Here is a 21,189-nt window from a genome sequence, read left to right as displayed (position 1 = left end):
CGCACATACAGACATACATACACACACACACACACACATACATGCACACAGATACATACAGACACACATGCTGCACACACATACAGACACACATACATGCACACACATACAGACAGACATACACGCACATACATACAGACACACATGCACATACGCATAAATACAGACATACATGGACACACACACACATGCAATCATACATGCACAGACACACACACACATGCACACACACACACACAGACACACATGCACATACAGACACACATACACACACACACACACATACATACAGACAGACATGCACACACACACACATATAGACACACATGCACACACATACATACAGACATGCACAGACACACATACATACAGACACACATACATACAGACACACATGCACACACACACATACACACATGCACACATACATACATACAGACACACATGCACACACATGCATACAGACAGACATGCACACACATACATACATACATACAGACATGCACACACACACATACAGACAGACATACACACACACACATACAGACACACATGCACACACACACATACAGACACACATGCACACATACACATACAGACACACATGCACATACATACAGACACACATGCACACATATACATACAGACACACATGCACATACATACAGACAGACATGCACACATATACATACAGACACACATGCACACATACAGACACACATGCACACACATACATACATACAGACACACATGCACACACACACACGTACACATAAATAAAGCCTTTTTAAAACGAATCTAGCTTGTAGTACAGTACCTTTCCATTCCATTTCCTTATTCAGCCGGGTACTGCACTGTAGGGGGAAGCAGAGAGCACAGCACACTCCTCTGCACTTTACTTTCACTTTTGAAGCCGACGGAGCTTCTCACAGTGACGGGGATCGGCTCATGATCCCGCAGCACACCAGGCGGGCCGTTCAAAACCGGACCGCGGGCCGCGATTGGCCCGCGGGCCGGACTTTGGACATGCCTGCTGTAAGGGGACGATGATGGAAATAGGAGGGAGCATGGCGCCCAGAGGGTTCACCCCCCCCCCCATGGATGTCTTCGGCTTAGGGAAAGGTTCACTGGTTTCACCCCCCCTCCCTTTTTTTTTGTTTTCTGCTCAGGTTGCAGCCCCTTCTGATTGCTATGCAACCCTACAAGTAGGAGGAGTACCCTTCCGGTGCATCTCACGAAGCATAGCTCAAAGGGGTATAGACAATGTCTTTGTCTTGAAGGTGCACTTTAACTATTGTAAAATTGGAGTTATCAGACTCAAACGGTAGGTGTGTTTTCTAGCGAGTACGCCAGTACAAAACTGTATGTTTAAGGGCCTGGTAGCCCACTTTTATTTTAAAGCATAGAAAAGTTCACAAAGACATCAGTACCCACACAGGGGGGTTCCACCATTACTGTATCTTGCACACTCAAGACTTTAGCATCCTGGCTTACATTCTTCCCATACGGATGATTCAGGCCTTTAGCCTAGGCTTTAGGTCTGCTCCTCAGACCCAAAAGAGTTTCCTAGAGATAAGCTCTCTCCCAGCTCACTCCTGATCAGTGTCTTGCTGCTCTGTCACCAAGTACGTCTGCATCCTGCAGACATGCAGCCTCTGACTCCTCTCAGGGGAATGGGAGGTCCACCTGACTCCCATGCACAGACTTCCTGTCCATTGGGGTGGAACACTGAGCCACAGCCAGGTCAAAACAAAATAGCCCAGTACACAGCTGTGCAATCAGCGGGTCTGTCTCTCCAAAATCTGGCGTAAACCAGCAATCCTCCAGGTAGCACAGGGTCCTACTGCCACACTATGTGTAGACAAATGTATGTATAGTACTGTTTTTTGTTTATTTGCTGTTCTCTCAATAAACATCTATTTGATTTAAAAAAAAAAAAATAATTCCTGTGTTGAGACAGCTATATTCTCTGCAGGCCTTCTCAACAGCTGGATATCTTGAGATACTGGAAAACCAAATCTAGTGAGTATCTCTAATGATAGACAAAAAAATCATGGTAACATGCTGAAACATTACCTAGAACTGCTCTTCAGCGCCTGGGCCTCGTCTAGCACCATATATTGCCATTTTACCCTCTGGAAGTATTTCACATCCTGCACAACCAGCTGGTAGCTGGTGATCACCACATGGAAAGGGGCTTCTTGTGTGTACAAGGTTTTCTGTTAGGTCAAAAGAAAAGGGAATAATGGTGAAAAATACGTTTTAGAAATAAGCTTGTAATTGTGCTTTGATAAATGATAACAAACAAGACAACACTGATACAAGATTCTTTCTGTATCCCTGAGAAAAATGTGAATGACTGTTCCCAAGATAAGTTTTCCTAAAAGAGCAAAATACACCCAAAGCTTATATCAGATATGCAGGGTACAAATCGGACGAGTTTAATATACTGAGGGGGACTCGTCAAGGATGTCCACTTTCGCCATTATTATTTGCTTTACTCATTGAACCTTTAGCACAAAGAATTAGGATGAAACCCACTATAACAGGTATTGAAATGGGTGGCTTTCATCATAAGCTCTGTTTATTCGCAGACAATATTCTCCTTTTTCTATCTTCTCCACATGTTTCGGCCCCAAATCTTATGGTTGTACTACAAGAATTCTCATTTATTTCGGGCCTTAAGGTCAATATTCAAAAATCTTCAGCATTAAACATTTCACTTGTCGAAAAAGATAAACAATCTTTACAAAATTCACTACCCTTTAAGTGGGTAGATCATAGCCTCCCATATCTGGGTGTGCAGTTTACTCCTAACCCCTCCGATTTATTTGCAGCTAATTACCCAGCTCTATTAAAAAATATTACAAGGTCGTTATCTAATTGGTCATCAATGCCGATATCATGGTTTGGGAAAATCAATATCATAAAAATGTCTGTTCTTCCGAAATTTTTATATTTATTCAGAACTCTCCCGGTTCATATTCCTGCATATTTTCTTAGGCTGATTCAACAAAAAGTAAGGAAATTTACTTGGGGGAAAATAAAACCCAGACTTCACAAAAATACACTTGTTCTCCCCAAAGCTTTGGGTGGTTTGGGATTCCCAGACTTTAACATATATTATAAGGCAGCTCAATTATCTCAATTAACAAAATATCACTCTTCTACAGAGATTCCTTTATTGGTCCTCATTGAAGCTGTAGACTGTGATCCTCTTCCTATAAACAATATATTATGGTTACAACCTGCGGATCGTAAGTCTATAAATAACCCCATTTCTAAGCACTCTCTATCTATATGGGATAGGTATAGAAATTCACATGGTCTGCAATCTCCACAAAATCCGCTATTATCTTTCCACAAGAATCCGACTTTTTATCCAGCCTGGAAATATCCCAAAACCTTTAAAGCTTGGTCTAAGGCTGGTATCACTTGTCTATATAATTTAACTTCAACTACATCAATAAAATCTTTTACAGATCTATGTGAATTATATAAGCTTCCACAATCAGAAATATTCAGATATCTCCAAATCAAAGATTTTTATACTCCTCTTCTCAATTTAAATGTAAACTTACATAATATTTCTCAATTTGAAAGATTTTGTCTCAAGGAACCACATGCTAAAGGTCGTATTACATCATTGTATACACAATTGATATCTAATTCTAATACTGTTATACCTAAATATGTGGCCAAGTGGGAAAAAGATTTGGATTGTACGATCGATTCTAGGTCTTGGTCCAACATATGGTCTTTCACAAAATCTTCCTATATAAATATATTGGCGTCTGAATCATCATATAAAGTTCTCACACGCTGGTATTTGGTTCCTGCGAAAATCGCCAAATTTTCAACAGACAACACTGGCCTCTGCTTTCGTGGCTGTCCAGAAAAAGGTACCTATATACATACCTGGTGGCATTGCTCAATTGTACAATCATTTTGGAAAAAGATCTTTCTGATAATTACAAAATTTTTTGATCGTCCAATTTTTCCCAGACCCAATTATAGATCTCCTTAATTTAAAACCAGCCTTTTTGAATCAGAAACAATTCAAATTAGTTCTTACACTCCTGATAGCCGCAAAGCAGACTATAGCCAATGCGTGGAAAACAGATGTGGTGAATATTTCAGAATCCAAACGTAGAATGAATCAATCTTTCATCCATGCTAAAATGGACGCTATAGATAAAAACCAGATGACAAAGTTTGATATCATATGGAAACCCTGGATTAAATATTATACGTCAGATAATATTGACAACCGAGTTTTATTGTTATGGTGATTAAGATTTTTTATAGAATTACAACATTAGATGATATATAAAACCTCCTCCGGAGAATTATTCCCTCCCCTTCCTCTCCTATATACCTTTTATGTTCTTCCCTTACTATATAATACTTACTATAAACATACTTTAGAAGTTTTGGTCAAAACTTTAAAATCATATATTTTATTTTAGACATATTTATATTTTCGGGGGGGCGTGGCTAGCCTTGGATGAAGATGGCTGCTTAACTTCAGAGCTCCGTCTGGTCTGCAGCCTGAACTTCTAATAACGGGGGACTCTAACAACGTGCTATCGCCTAGATCATGGGCACTTCGTCCCGGAGTCGTTCCACATCCCGCTCCCGCTCTCCGAGAGACCTGAGCGCCCGTACATCACCGACTATACCGGAGCTTTTCCGGAGCCAAGGCTCAAACATGGCGGCGAATCCTCCCGCCCGCGGCCATGTCGGCATCACCCTTACCCCTACAGATCCTCCACTGTTACAAGGCAATGCTCGCTCTCCGCAACATCAACACCCGAGCCTGCAAGATCTGAGGGCGGTAGCGACAGACATCAAGGACACGCTCACAGCCGCCATATCAGACCTCCGCCGGGAACTGCAGGAAATATCGGGCAGAGTGAATGCAGTGGAAGCTCAGGCCTCACTTCATCAGCAGGCCATCCGCAAAACTGAACGGCGGGTAGACACCCACACCATGCAACTCCGTGACCTTCAGAGACACGTCGAGGATATTGATAACAGAGGCCGCAGGCACAATCTTCGGGTACGTGGCCAACCCGAGACGATTGATCAAGAACAATTGATACCAGCGGTAACATCCATGTTCAACCAACTACTTGAGAGGCCTCAGCAGAATGTCATTGCTATGGAGCGCATACACAGAGCTCTTCGGCCCAAGGGCAAGGAAGCAGATCCACCAAGAGATGTCATCTGCCATATCGATGACTTTTCAGTCAAGGAGGAAATTCTCAAGAAGGCCCGAGACCATCCGAGGCTGACGTACGAGGAACACCCTATCCACATATATCAAGATTTGTCAGCAATAACATTGAAGAACAGGAGGGACCTCCGTCCGTTGCTAGAAATCTTGAAAAACAGGGATATACGTTACCGGTGGAAGTTTCCGTTCGCCCTTCAAGCCGTTCATAACGGACGCACTGCTACCTTGAGGGTTCCGGAAGAGCTAGATTCGTTCTGCCGTACGCTTGACATCCCATATGTCGACCTACCGAACAGGTATGCTGACTTTCAGATCCCGTCCCGTAGCGGAGGCTATTCGGGTTACGAACACATGGAGATTCAGACTCCGATCTCGCGAAGACGAAGATCTCCATCTATGGACGGAACAGGAGGGGGATCCCGCATCCGATACATACCCGCGAGCCCAACCGCGGCACCACTACCGAGAAGAGCACGCAGGGATCGCTAAACCGCTCCTTCGGTCATTGACCATCATCTCTCATCACTCCTGCTTTATTCTAAACCTCCTGACTTTCTCTGATGCCCGACCGAACATGCTCTGCCTGTTGATTTGTCGTGCCATCCCAGGCTGCATTGGATTTCTCTCGGCAGGTACGTTCTCTTGTTATTTGACTCAGTCAGCCCTCCTTACTAATCCTGCACACACCTCTGGAGATAACGGTCCTTTATATTGAACCCGTTCGTTTTTTTATTTCTCCAATCGGGTCTTATAATGATTGCGCAAAATCTGCCATCCCGTCGGACAAATCTTCTAAAAAAAACATCCATCGGCAATTCCGAACGGGCTATTGGTCACGACATTGCACTGATGACTTCGAACGGACCTCCTTTATGCTTCAAAGGAAACGTTTCAACGTCAAAACTAGCTTTGCTCTTTCATATTGACCACTCAAGGTCAACACCATACCTAATCTCCAGTGCTTCGATTAAGGGTTTCGGACTGCAACATGGACCATATCCGACAGACTGGACTTCCTACCAAAATTATATTTAAAGACAAGACACTCCCGCCAATGATACCACACGTGAAAGGGCTTGTATACAGACAGGGCTGTAAAGTTAGGCTGAAGGAGGATTCTTCTATTTCCCGTACTCAAGGGAGTGATGAGAAAGTCTCTTTCTGTTTAAGTTTGATGTTGGTTATATGTTACATTTCAAGTTTTTGATTTTTTGTTCATAACGCACCACCTAGTGGATGTCATTTGCACATACGAGACTGCCCTTGGTCTGTGGTTCAGGACGAGTGGAAATTTTTATTTTATTTTTATTCAGGCTAACAGACATACTCAATGTTATATATGATAATGCAGGAGTGTACCAGGAGCATGACGTCTGGGAGACTGATGTTTCTACGACATTCTTCGCTTAGCAGTATATCCCATGCCACGCTCTGACTTGCATTCTGGGCTACACCAATACTTAAACAACACCCCCCACACTTCTCAACTTTTTTTTTTTTTTTTCTATGAAGGTTTCAGTTCTGGCTGCGGACCAGACGGCTAGAGGGTAGTTTTGACATTTTTCGGATCTGGTTCTGGACCATCGGTTTCCCTTATTGTTAGGTGGAGACCGTTGGCCCATTATAACATTAATAGCTACAATAGAGTGTCGATTTCACTTACATATCTCACTTCACCCATAGTTGAGTCAACCCCACCGCAGTGGTGCATATAAAGCTCACAATACGATATTTTACCCAACACCACTGAACTTAACTGGCTATTGTACATAGGTAATCCCTTTGACCCTTACACGGTTCTAGGGGACTCCCCAACGCCAGTTGTACTTTTGTTCATCGTTGAACGATCACCGTTTTTCCGACCACCGAATCAGTCATGCTTTATCTGCCCTATATTTTCCAATATAGACAGAGGTTCTCTCCAAAGTTCCTAAGCTCAGGTACTAGTGTTTAAATATACTCTGATCGGGGATAGATACGTACCCTACTGATATTGTAGTTTGTCTTAAACTTAAATTTGATAATGCCTCCCACTCCGAATCCAACAACTCCACTTCAGACAAAAATTATCTCGCTTAATGCTAAAGGCTTGAATATTCCAGAGAAAAGATCCAAACTCCTCTTTACAATGCATAGGAGTAAAGCAGATATTATTTTTCTGCAAGAAACCCACTTCAAGACGAACTCAGTCCCGAAACTCACAGACAACCACTACCCCATCGCCTTTCATGCAACATCCCCTTTAACAAAATCGAAAGGGGTATCTATACTGTTTCATAAAAATTGTCTATTCCAACTCACCGATCAACTAATAGATACCAATGGTAGATTCATTTTCCTTAAAGGTCAATATGCTGGCATGACAATTACCTTAGTCAATATATATGCCCCAAACACCAAACAGGTCCCCTTTTTTAAAGATATAACGACTACGCTAGCCTCTTTCCAGGAAGGAATTGTAGTCCTGGGTGGAGATTTTAACGTTCCCCTCGTGCCCATCCTTGACACGTCCTCCGGGACGTCCTCCCTCCCGTATAGAGCCTTAAAGACTATTAATACCTCTTTGACTACTGTCCTACTTCACGATACATGGCGCACTTTAAACCCAGACGGCAGGGATTATACATATTATTCGGCCCCTCACGACAGATATTCACGCATTGATTTTTTATTTTTAACGCAGAAAGACCTCCCGTTATTGCAAAAGGCTTCGATAGATCCGATGGTCCTTTCGGACCACCACCCAATTTCTATTACACTACAATTCCCAATAATCAAATCTTCAGCCCCGATTTGGAGACTTGATTCTTCTCTACTCACTGACCCATCCGCTATGCAAGAACTCACTATACAACTGAAACATTTTTTCACCGAAAATAAGGCAGAAGACACTTCCCCTTTAAATAACTGGGCAGCACACAAATGTACCATCAGGGGTATATTAATAGCATTGACAGCTAAGCGTAACCGAGACAGGAAAAAGCTATATACCGACCTTACTGCCCGAATTAGGAGACTTGAGTCGGCCCACAAGCAATCCCAAGCTTTAGCTACGCTTAAGGAACTTACAGAAGCTCGGGCGGAACTACTGGATCTTCTAGATAAACATATTTATATTTTCTTGGGATTAAAATGTTTCAAACTCAGCTATAAGAATGTTTTCAAATTCTAAAATATATAAGGCCATTTATTGTCATTCCCACGAGAATATCTTGAAATTCTTCTTTGCTTTGTATCATCCGTACTTCAATATGTCTACTTTTTATTTCTGGTATCACATAATTTGTCTTATATTCTGTACATGTAATTTATTTTAACATAAAATAAAAAATTCTGAACGAGAAAGAGCAAAATACAGTTAAAATACATAGACAGCAATTGATTTATTTGTTAAGGAATTTCTAATTTTGTGTGGCTGGTTTTGTAATCGGGACACTCAAGCCAGACAGCACAACTATGTGTTCAAGAAAACACTCCACTGTGCTGCTCCATTATTTGGTCAATAATGGAGCAGCAGAACAATGACAAGGTACACTTCTCTCTCCTCCTGTCAGCACATGTGCACTACTACACCAACCTGGTTGGCTCCTAGTGCTGGCTCTCACACTTCCAGTCTAAATACTGCTCTACAAAGGATTACAGGTTGTTGATATCAAGGTAAATTCAATTACCTCACTCTAGCCCAGGGGTCTCCAAACTATGGCCCTCCAGTTGCTCAGGAGCTACAATTCCCATCATGCCTAGTCATGTATGTGAATATCAGCGTTTTACAATGCCTCATGGGATGGGATGTGTAGCTGGGGAACTACACATACATGAAGGGCCATAGTTTGGAGATCTCTGCTAGCCAAAAGTCAGGAATTTGGGGGGGGGGGGGGGGGGGAATGAACGTATGACCACAATAGATGTGGAACAGTGTTACAGAAAGGTTTTATTTCATGGTGCAGGCTCAAATGTTGTAGAACGGTATTTCTAGCCAAAACATTCAAAAACAAATAAGACCAGCTGTTCACATTTCATTACTGAATACTGTGTTTTGTCTGAAGGGTTTTTAGGTACATTTTAGTACTCAAGCAATGTGTGGAATAACCTATCAAGCATTTTACCAACAAAACAATGTAGGATTCTAGTAAAATTATTAGCTTACAAATGCTTATCTTGAAATGGAGCATATACAATTTTCGTTCTCATTCATTAACCATTTGCCGACCGCCGTATGTACATTTATGTCGGCAGAATGGCACGGCTGGGCAAATGGGCGTACAGGTATGTCCCTTTGAATTTGCCGCCGCGTGGCCACGTGTGCGCCAATGGCAGCTGCGTGAGTAGGATTACGTAGAGTCCGCGGGGATACCCACGATCGCCTCACGGAGCTGAAGAACGAGGAGAAGCTAATGTAAACAAGCATCTCCCCGTTCTGCCTAGTGACACTGTGACTGATCATAGCTCCCTGTGATCGAGAGCTATGATCAGTGATGTGTCACACACAGCCCCTCCCTCTAAAAGTTAGAATCACTCCCCAGGATACACTTAACACCTTCCTAACCAGCTAGTGGGTAACCCCTTCACTGCCAGTGTAATTTTTACAGTAATCAGTGCAATTTTATAGCACTGACCACTGTAAAAATGACAATGGTCCCAAAAATGTGTCAAAATGATCCGTGTCCTCCATAATGTCACTGTCCTGATAAAAATCGCAGATCGCCGCCATTACTAGTAAAAAAAAAATTATAATAAAAATGCCATAAAATGCTATAATTTTTGGGCAAACCAATATACTCTCAACACGAGGAAAGCCTCATCCCAGTCACGTGTGTTGTGAAGTAATGCGTAGGATACTAAGAGGCATACAGACACCGGAAAGGACAGTCAGGTACGAGCTTGGCGCAGTTTTTACATTGTGCAATCTATACACTGAAATGCTCTTTATTCCCTCTTTTTACCCTGGTATAAGGAGCATCTGAGCGATCCCTGACACCTATTCATTGGAAGGAAAGGAAAGTATCCCCTCTGGCTCTGCTCCATACCCATTAGGAACACGCAGGGATATACCAATCCGAGAGCCACATCGCACGACCGTGCAATTGTCAGTTAATGCAACGCAGTGCCGAATCGCAAAATGTGCTCTGGTCTTTGGCCAGAAAAATGGTCCGGGGCTTAAGTAGTTAAGGGACACATGAATTGCAAAAATTCTTAAACAGTTGGTATATACTGACACCTTCAGGAGGATCAGACATTGGCAAACATTAAAGTGGTTGTAAACCTCAGACATGAAATCTGAACAAAGCACATAATTCTACTGTGTAAGCACTAAGTGTCATTACTCTGTTGAGTGGATGAATGGGTGGGTGGAATTGGCACTTAGTGTGAAATGTTTAAACCCATGTCAAAGCCATACGTGCAAAAAAAAAACACCAAAGAAATAGGCGTATACAACACCCTAATGTAAAAAGTGCTGAGTGCAAATCCCATATGAAACTATGCCCTAAAATAAAGTGCAAATGTGCAAGTACAATATAATCAAAGTATCTGTGTAAACATGATAGCATAATAAAGTCCATAAATTCAAATAAAAATCCACCAATTCATATAAGCAAAAGGAAAATTAGAGTGAAGTAGGCGCTGCCAAAAACATGCATGTAAATCAGGCAGTATCTTTGTGTCACACTCATGCCCCCCCACTTGTGCTGCACTCACTGGATGACACTACCTATCAAAGTTTAGAAAATGATTGCCCAGATTTGGGACTTTTAAGGCAGAATGTGAAAAACAGTAAAGATATATAACAAAGATTATAAAAGTATGCAAAATGTTATTAGAATTGATTAAAATAGGATTTTTATAACAGCTTACCTGTAAAATCCTTTTCTTGGAGTACATCACAGGACACAGAGCCACAGTAATTACTGTATGGGTTATAAGCACCTTCAGGTGATGGACACTGGCACACCCTAGACAGGAAGTTTAACTGCCCATATAACCCCTCCCCTTACCGGGAGTACCTCAGTTTTGTAGCAAAGCAATACATGTGAAACCAGAAAGAGGGGAGGGACCTCTGTGTCCCATGATGTACTCTGATGCCTGATGCTAAGAAAATGTGCCCTGGAAATGCCTGTGTCACCAACATTCACATGCCCCAGTCTGCTCTGTGTCCCTCTGACAGCTGAATGCACCTGAAAAAAGGTGAACTTTATAGCTTACATAGCCCTGCTTTTGTGAACGTCTGAGGCACGTCAACGGCGCGCTAAGCACCGCCCCCCTTTCTCCATCTTCCCACCATGCCCCCCACTCTTTTTAAAAAACAACTGTTTTCCCGTGCGAGCGTCCTTTGATCCTCCGGAGGAGGAGAGCAGATGGATAGAGAACCGCCATTATGGAGGCGGCAGCGGGAGCCAACTGGTCAATGCTCCTTTTGCCTCCTGGAGAGAAGCTGTCCAGGTGGGGGGTGTTTTAAAAGAAAAAACCCCCTTCCCACGTCTTATCTGGGCTTGGGCTGGAGAAAGCGTGCAGCTTGTATTGACACAGAGCGAGACTGACAAGCATGGAATCAGGTACGTGCTCTTGACAGCCCCCGGTGGCGACTTTAGGTATGACATTTACTTTAAAGGAGAAAACCCACAAGAATTAGAAAAATTCCTTAGGAATCTCCACTTACCTTATCCAGCTGCAGGGTTCTGTGGTAAACCAGACAAACCCAATCTTCAACACTCACGGTGGGCGCCGTTTAAAAAACCTTTAGGGACCAGGGCCCCTTTTTATCTGGGTTTCCACACCCCTGGGCCTGTAAAGCACCCCACCAGGAAATACGGCTGAAAAAAATATAAAAGCACTGGATCCCGGAGTCCAGCCCTCTAAAAAGAGAAGCGTAACAGGCAAAACCTGGTTTCCACCACAAGGCCCAGGAACCATTCAATTTGGCCTGAAAAGACACTTTGAATTGATCCGGTTGCATGGCTTGCCCCAGCAAAGATTTCTCCAACGGAGCTCAGCACAGCACATCTTTACTTGTGACCAACACCTAAGACACTAGTGAAAAAACTGAGGTACTACCGGTAAGGGGAGGGGTTACATGGGGAGTTGAACTTCCTGGCTAGGGTGTGCCAGTGTCCATCACCTGAACGTGACATATAACCCATACAGTAATTATTTTGGCTCTGTGTACCGTGATGTACAATAAAGAAACAAGGTTGACCACATGGTCTAAACTACATTACATCATAAAGTGCATTGCATGAGGACATTAAAGATACATATACATAGAGCAGCCTAAAGTTCGGATCAATTAGAACATAATGTTGTCCCCGATGCAGTGAATGGCCAAAATTCTTGTGGAGGTTCACCGAGCAACCCTACTCGTTTCGGAAATGTATGTTCCTTCCTTCTTCAGGGACGGAGATGGGTGCATATGTATAGAATAATAATAATAATCATATGTATAAAATAAATATATGCAGCAATGGCATGCTCCAATAGATGCGTCGCCAAACACATCAGGCCAAACAGGGTGGTGCCAGGTCCTCACACAAAGACTGTATATAAATAGAGAATGTATGTATATTATCCAAGAAAACTGGGAATTTGTTCACCAGGTCATCAGGCATGTGTACTGGTCGATGGAAAATTGCCACTGGAGACCCATCAAAGGGTAACTAACCTCCACAGTATCAAAGGACTGTAGATGGGGTCGCTTCCAATGAAGTCCCTGTGACGAAATGCATAAGGCTGAGCTATTGCATCATTATGTCACATACGGTTTTGGTCCGTGAAACGCACCGTGACCTAGACTTCCTGTTTTTTGTATACAATGCCTGTATTTGGATTCCTTTAAGTTTACTGATTATTTTGCACAATAAAATAGTTATAGGGAGTCATGCTATGGGTTACTATCATTAATGTTTTTATGAGCTCACTGTGGACGGACATGACCAAGGAGGTAGCTGTGAAGATCTCATCTACAGTCATTTGATACTGTGGGGGGGTAGTTACTCGTTGATGGGTAGTGTCATCTGGTGAGTGCAGCACAAGAGGGGGGGCACGAATGTAACACAAAGATACTGCCCAAATACATGCACGTTTTTGGCACCACCTACTTTACTCAAATTTACCACTGAACATTTGCTTATACAGTTGTGCTCATAAGTTTACATACCCTAGCAGAATTTATGATTTCTTGGCTGTTTTTCAGAGAATATGAATGATAACACAAAAACTTTTCTTTCCCTCATGGTTAGTGTTTGGCTGAAGCCATTTATTATCAATCAACGTCATTTTTAAATCATAATCGCAAACAGAAAATACCCAAATGACCCTGACCAAAAGTTTACATACCCCAGTTCTTAATACCGTTTATTGCCCCCTTTAACATCAATGACACCTTGAAGTCTTTTGCGGTATTGTTGGATGAGGCTCTATCTTCTCAGATGGTAAAGCTGCCCATTCCTCTTGGTACAAAGCCTCCAGTTCTTGTAAATGATTGGGCTGCATAAACTGCACGTTTGAGATGTCCCCAGAGTGCCTCAATGATATTGAGGTCAGGAGACTGAGATGGCCACTCCAGAACCTTCACTTTATTCTGCTGTAGCCAATGACAGGTCGACTTGGCCTTGTGTTTTGTATCATTGTCATATTGGAATGTCCAGTACGTCCCATGTGCAGCTTCCTGGCTTATGATGGCAAATGTTCCTATTTTTTGATAACATACTGCATTCATCTTGCCATCAATTGTGGCCAAATTTCCTGTGCTGTGCCTTTGTAGTTCACACATCCCTGAAACATCAGCGATCCATCTCCGTGTTTCACAGGAATGGTGTACCTTTCATCATAGTCCTTGTTGACTCCTTTCCAAATGTAGTGTTTATGGTTGTGGCCAAAATGCTCAATTTTGGTCTTATCACTCTAACTCTGAGCAAAACTTTGCGCAAGAAGGTTTCAGACTTGTCTCTGTGCTGTTTGGTGTATTGTAAGCGGGATACTTTGGCATTTGCTTAGTTGTGGCTTTCTTCTGGTGACTCGCCCATGCAGCCCATCTTTCTTCAAGTGCCTCCTTATTGTGCATCTTGAAATAGCCACACGTTTTCAGAGAGTCCTGTACTTCACCTGAAGTTATTTGTGGATTTTTCTTTGCATCCCGAACAATTTTCCAGGCAGTTGTGGCTGAAAACTTAGTTGGTCTACCTGACCGTGGTTTGGTTTTAACAGAACCCCTCATTTCCCACTTCTTGATTAGAGTTTGAACACTGCTGATTGGCAGTCTCATTTCCTTGGATATCTTTTTATATCCCTTTCCCGTTTTATACAGTTCAACTACCTTTTCCCGCAGATCCTTTGACAATTCTTTTCTTTTGCCATGACTCAGAATCCAGAAACATCAGTGCAGTACTGGATGAAAGATACAAGGGTCTGTCAGGAGTCCAGAAACTCATTGACCTTTTACACACGCTTACCGCTTAAGCGATTTACCGTCATTTCAGCGGCACTATATCTATCTTATAAGCAAAAAAATTGTGATTCTCATTTTAGCCAGAATCGTGCAGCTTTACTACACGGTGCATTTAACCCTTTATTCAGCCGATAGTGGGGGTTAAAAGCACTCTGCTAGCAGCTGAATAAAGGGTTAAATGCACCCGTGTAGTAGAGCTGCACGATTCTGGCTAAAATGAGAATCACTATTTTTTTTGCTTAGAAGATAGATCACGATTCTCTCACAATTCTCACGGTGTAACATCATTTTTCATATTAAAACCAAACAAATTGTGCTAACTTTACTGTTTCATTATTTTTTTATTTATTGAAGTGTAATTTTTTCCAACAAATTGCATTTGAAAGACTGCTGGGAAAATATAATGTGACATAAAATATTGCAGCAATTGCCATTTTATTCCCTAGGGTCTCTGATAAAATTAAATGATATATATTATATATATATATATATATATATATATATATATATATATATATATATATATATATATATATATATATATATATATATATATATATATATATATAAAATGTCTGGGGGTTCCAAGTAATTTTCTAGCAAAAAATATTGATTTTAACTTAAGAAAGAAGTGTCAGAAAAAGAGTTAGACTAAGTGGTTAAACTTCCTGCATTTACACATGGTTGAAAGCTTGGCAAACTGCCCAGATTATTTCTTTACACAAGAAGTTCTATCCCTTTGATCTAAGAAGTAATCGTTAGTTACAATGATCCAAGTTCTAAACTTGGCTGATTGCCTGGGATGCTTTCTTTTGACAGCTGAGTGAGCAGATAATCTCTCCACTTGTTTATATGAAAGAATCGCCTACTCAGCGGGATAGATCGTGGGGGGGTGGTGTGAATCGAGATTGCGGTTTTTTTAACTATTAATCGTGCAGCTCTGCCACGTAGCTTTGCTGCTGAGGTGCTTTGGCAGTGGTGCCCATTCATTTCAACAGGCAGGAGCGGTGGATACACAGCTCCTTCACCACACCAAAGATGCTGCTTGTAGGACATTTTTTAACGTCCTGCCAGCGAATTGCCCCAGTGTGAAAGGACTCTGGCTTTCACACTGGGACTGCAGGGGAGGTGTTTTTCAGGTGCTTTACAGTTCCTATTTTTAGCGAAAAAGCACCTGAAAAATGCCCCAGTGTGAAAAGAGTCTAATTCTTTGGGCCTGTAACCTTTTTCCTGGAATCTTTCTATAATTATTGTTGTTTGGCTGTTATAATCTGCTTCATCATCACAATTCCTACATATTCTCATCATCTGGCTCTTAGGTACCCCATTTAGCCATCAAGGGGTGATGGCAACTTCATGTAACCATTCCGGGCAACCTCCTTGAAATAAGAACGTGTATTTAATTTGCCATTTTTCTTAAAAATAACTAAATCCAAAAAATGTACAGCTATTTTATCATGTGTTTCTGAAAAATAAATTCCATAGGTGTTGTTATTTAGTTTTTGTAAGAAATCCAAAAAAGGTTTAAAGCATTCCCACCCACACAATGAGGATATCGTCGATATACCTCTTGTATAACCTCAATTCTGGTCTGGATTCCCCCATATATGGCTTCATGTTCCCATTTACTTATAAAAATGTTTGCCACTAAGGGTGCATATTTGGCCCCCATGGCAACTCCCTTATTTTGCCTACAATGATTGCCATCATGCCAGAAGTTTTCACTTGTAGCCAGATCCAGTGCTTTTACCAGGAATTCTTTTTGTTTTCTTTTAAGTTTGTCCTTTGTAGGGCCCATGTTACTGCCTCCAGGGCATACCTTTGCTTGATGTTTGTATAGAACGAGTTAACATCAATACTCGCTAGAATAGAATCATATGACACTTCAACATTTCTAAGCAGGTTGATCAACTCCTTACTGTCTCTTAGGTAGGCTGGGAATTCCTGAGCCAATGGTTTGAAAAAACAATCCAGATAATTCTACCAACCTACTAAAGAGAGAGTCAATGGCACTTATCACTTATTACTGGTCTCCTTGGAGGTTTGACCATACATTTGTGAATTTTCGGTGTTTGATAAATACCTGGCATTCTAGGGCGTCCGGTAATAAATACCTTGCTTCTCTTTTATTGATACAATCTTCTCTCTGTGCTTTAACCATTTTTTTTTAAATTTGACCCTGTACTTTTTTGTAGGGTTCCCCTTTAATTTTTCATAAGCATCTTTGTCATCTACCAATCTATTTAATGCTGTCATGTAACTAGCTTTATTTAGGATCACCAGTCCTCGTCCTTTATCCGCTGGCCTAATAACCAATTCTTTATTTTTATCTAGCATTTTAAGGCCTTTTTCAATATCTTTCTTCCACCTTCCTGATGTAATCTTTAGCTCATCAAGAACCTGTTCAACCAGGATCCTGAAAACCTCACTAAAATGGTTGTTGGCTACTTTGGGGTTAGACACGAAGCTGTGTATGCTGAAATTGTTTTTCTTCCTTGCCCCCCTTTTGTTTACCATTGGCAAAGTGTTTTTTAATGTTTGTTTTCCTCCAAAATGTTTCTAAGTCACTAAAAACATTGAATTTCTTCAGATTCCTGTCTCGGGCTGTCAGGGCTGTCTTAGCCCTTCCTCCTCTGGGCTGGCCACTCAGCTGTCGGCTAATTGCCAGCTCTCTTCTCTCTCCACAGTTACCAGCTGTTCCCAATGATGCTCGTCTGACCTGCCTATTTAAAGTCTTCCAGCTTATTTCTCCATTGCCTTCCCGTTTGGTCACATCACTAGGAACCATCTCCTGCTGTTTGTTTCAAGACTGCTTGCTGACATCCATCCTAACTTCTTATCCGGCTTGCAGTTGCTCTCCTTGGATCCCTGACTTCTGGACTGGCTGATTACCCGATCTGGTTTATGAACATTGGACTCGCTGACTACCCGATCTGGCTACTGGACTGCTTGACTACGCTTTTTCCTATTTACCTTTTTATCTTTATTATTAATAAACAAGTGTGATTTGATTGCACTTCTTTCTCAGTCTGTTTCATGGTTCCTGACAGGGGCAAATTTTAAATCTAACTCTAAAACATGCAACTCAGCTTCTGTAAAATCAGCATTGCTTAAATTGAAAATTCCTTGTCCTACATCTCTTTCTTTTTCCTCTGCCCTCCACTACATGCTCTGGATTTGGTTTCTTTCCTCTCTGCCATTGTGTTGTGGTGGTGTGTTGTAATACCAGGGTGTCCATTCCTCCTCCATTCTCTCTGGTGGAATATACTCTCCCCCTGTGATTGGGTTTCCCCCTCCCCCTCCAAGGGGGGACCTCCATAGCCCCTCTTTGGAAAACCCTCTCGAGTTGTTGTAATTCCTGGGATGGTGGTTATGATTCCTGGGTGGTCTCCCCTATCCCCTTCCTCCTCCCCTATTCCCAGGATAGTAGTTATTCCTCAATGGTTCAAATCTCTTGTGAACTGGTACTTACTATAGAAAGATTCCAGGAAAAAAGGTTAAAGGCCCAAACAATTAGAAACAAGAACAAGTCCTAAAATTGAATAGAGATGTAATGTTTCAAGATAAGGAAAAAGGAACAACTATGGTCTGGCCTTTATGACCAGTTTTTCAAGACAATACAAGCAGGTTGAAAGAATAATATGTAAATACTGGCCATTGCTTTGGAAGGATCACACTTTAAATAAAATTTTACAAAGCAATACTCAATTTATCTACACCAAGCCTCCCACTCTGAGAAAAAGACTTGCCAAGGATGTGGTCAACCCCCCTCATAGAGTTGACACTTTCTTGGATCAGGTGTTTTTTTTTCACATGTGGGAGAAGTGCAGCATGCAGGACAATTAAAAATAGGCAAAGAAAAACCACCTATTTTGAGTCGCTTAATATAGGGGTAACATTTGATATAGATAAATTAATTTCTTGTGACAGCACATGTTACATATTTGCTTGAATGCCCAAGCAAGCTTCAGTATGTGGGGAGAACCACTAGAAAACTTGGAATCAGGCTACGTGAACATGTGAACAATATAAAAAAGGGGTTTGTTAACCATAGCCTGTCCAAGCATTATAGATTAGTTCACAACCGTGACCCCACATTACTGAAGTTTTGTTTTATTGATAGGGTACTCCTGCACTGGAGGGAAGGTAACCTCATCAAGGTTATTTCTCAGAACAAAACTAAACGAATTTATCTGTTAAATACTATGAACCCTAAGGGTTTAAATATAGATTTAGACCTTAGCTGTTTTTTATCTAATTGGTAAATGGCCTTGTTTTATTTTTATTTATATTATTATTCTATCTCATTTTTTATTTCTATATATAGATTTTTTTTACTTATCTTTTTCCAAACAAAATTTCATTTTTTTTTCATTTTTTATTTGTTTTTATTTAAAAAAAAAATGTATTGTATTTTTAATTGTAATTGTATAATTTTTTTCATTCTTATTTTTAGTCACATTTATTTTTATTTTACTTTTAATTATTACTATTATTTTTTCACCAATCATTTTATGCTTTTGGAAGAAAAAATAAATGTATTTTGATATTTTTAAATACCAAATTTAAAGTATTTTAGTTCTTAACCCCCCTGGCGGTGTTCCCGAGTCTGGCTCGGGGTGGAAGTTTTGTACTAAAAGCAGTAACCCCGAGCCAGACTCGGGACCGCATCGCTGAATGCAGGAGGAGATTACTTACCTTCTTCCCCTGGATCCAGCGATGTCCCCCCGCTGTACGAGCGGCTCGTCCTCCACTCGATCTATCATGGAGCCGATCTCCGTTCCCTGCGAGCGTTGCGACGCACGGGGACGGAGATCAGCGGCAAATTTCAAAAAGTGAAACACACATTATACATACAGTATAATGTAATATTACAGATTACATTGCTGTATGTAATAATTTCACATCCCCTTTGTCCCTAGTGGTCTGCCCAGTGTCCTGCATGCAGTTTTATATTATAAAAACTGTTCTTTATGCCTGGAAACTGGAGATTGTCCATAGCAAACAAAACTGTCACTTTACATCAAAAATGATTTTAGACCAGCTAGAAAACAGCAATAATAAATTGGAATCACTCGCAGAATTGAGGGATAGCGATTTGTGCGGAGATCCGTCATCAAATATTGAAAACGAATGACAGTGACAATTCTGCAACTGAGCAAATTTCAGTGTTTTTGATTTGATTACATTATTGAATAATTTTTATTATTGTTATATTATTATTTGATATAATTATTTATAGTTATTTATTATATTATAATTTATGATTTCATTTTTCAAACTTTATCATACCCGGGATGTCTGCTAGGTTTGAACAGATTTAAGAGAATTATTCCTAATTACAGGACTACAATATAAAACGCCAAATTTTCATGCAAAATAATTTTACCGCTTTTAGCACCTAAAATCTGAAATAATCATACCACCAGGGAGGTTAATCAGCTATTAGATTACTTGTCAGGGGAGTACAAAGATACACTGCTATAATTAGGATGTTAATATGTTTGTTATTTGAATTGTATATTATGAATGAGGAAGTAGCCTTTTTGGGTGTATTTGAAGCCGAGTACACCCAAAGGGAAATGAGATCATGGTCACGCGAGTGGTTTGGGTCCACACATGGCTATTTATTCAACTGAGAAGCCAAGAATCTGTCTTTGATAACTCCCTGTGGGAGGGACAAAACGTGTTGACACAGATTCTGGCTCCTCAGTGACATCACGTCTGGTAAGCGGTGGCACGCAGGCGAGATCCCTGCCTATTGCAATGAATGCAAAAGCATTCGGAAAGCACCACTAGCAAGGCTTAAAAGCAGCCAGCTAGCGGGCAAAACGTGACGCTTAAACGGCAGTAAAGTGGTGCTTTACCACTAAAGCACTGGCGGCCCCAGTGCAAAAGGGGTCTTAGCAAGACTTTTAACCTCGTACTGAATAAACCAAGATGTTCTCCTTATGTTTGAGTCTGAAATACAAAGGAAGATTTGTTTTGAAGTGGCGTCTCATCACCCTGCTCACCAGTCTAAGCCTGATTGACCCACATGCATTACTGCTAAGGGGTCTATTCAATTTGGTGAGTTTAACCACATAGGGGGTGGTGTGTGAAGCACAAATCACTTGTGTGAAATTTGAGCACCACAGCACTTTGGAATATTGATTGCACAGCAGCACTTTTGAAGAAATGTTGTATTTGGGACTGGTGTTTGTAACCAATACGGTCTTTCACTGGCTACATGCTTGTAATTTGTCAAAGGATTTTGCTTTGTTTTTTTTACCATTTACCTTGCCCATTCATGCACAAAACTTGCACTTTATTATTTTGTATTGCACTTGGGGTTTGCTTTGGCTTCTTGTTTACATTTTTTCATAATATTTTTGACTTTGTCATGCACAGCAGCAACAAGTTAAGCACACATTGATACTAGTATTCAGCGCGGGTAATTTGTTTATTATTGTTGCATATGCCTGTTTGACACATGAGATCAAACATAGCTGCACCAATTCCACCCACCCAT

At 41.1% G+C, this 21,189-nt stretch overlaps 1 protein-coding gene across 2 annotated transcripts in view; it reads right to left on the bottom strand.

The window, feature by feature from the left end:
- Window positions 1–21,189, bottom strand: part of INO80 (INO80 complex ATPase subunit) — a 392,097-nt gene that overhangs the window by 186,679 nt on the left and 184,229 nt on the right. For both annotated transcript variants that reach the window (XM_077464921.1, XM_077464922.1), the window contains exon 16: window positions 2,077–2,219. In XM_077464921.1, the coding sequence (XP_077321047.1) occupies window positions 2,077–2,219 (143 nt within the window). The remainder of the gene's footprint in view (window positions 1–2,076; window positions 2,220–21,189) is intronic.

The sequence above is a fragment of the Lithobates pipiens genome, unplaced genomic scaffold (assembly GCF_037356315.1).
Source record: "Lithobates pipiens isolate NorthernLeopardFrog02 unplaced genomic scaffold, aLitPip1_a1.2 Scaffold_30, whole genome shotgun sequence".
NCBI lineage: Eukaryota > Metazoa > Chordata > Amphibia > Anura > Ranidae > Lithobates > Lithobates pipiens.
Note: the sequence above shows the minus strand (reverse complement) of the source record. Positions and strands in the feature narration are given on the sequence as shown.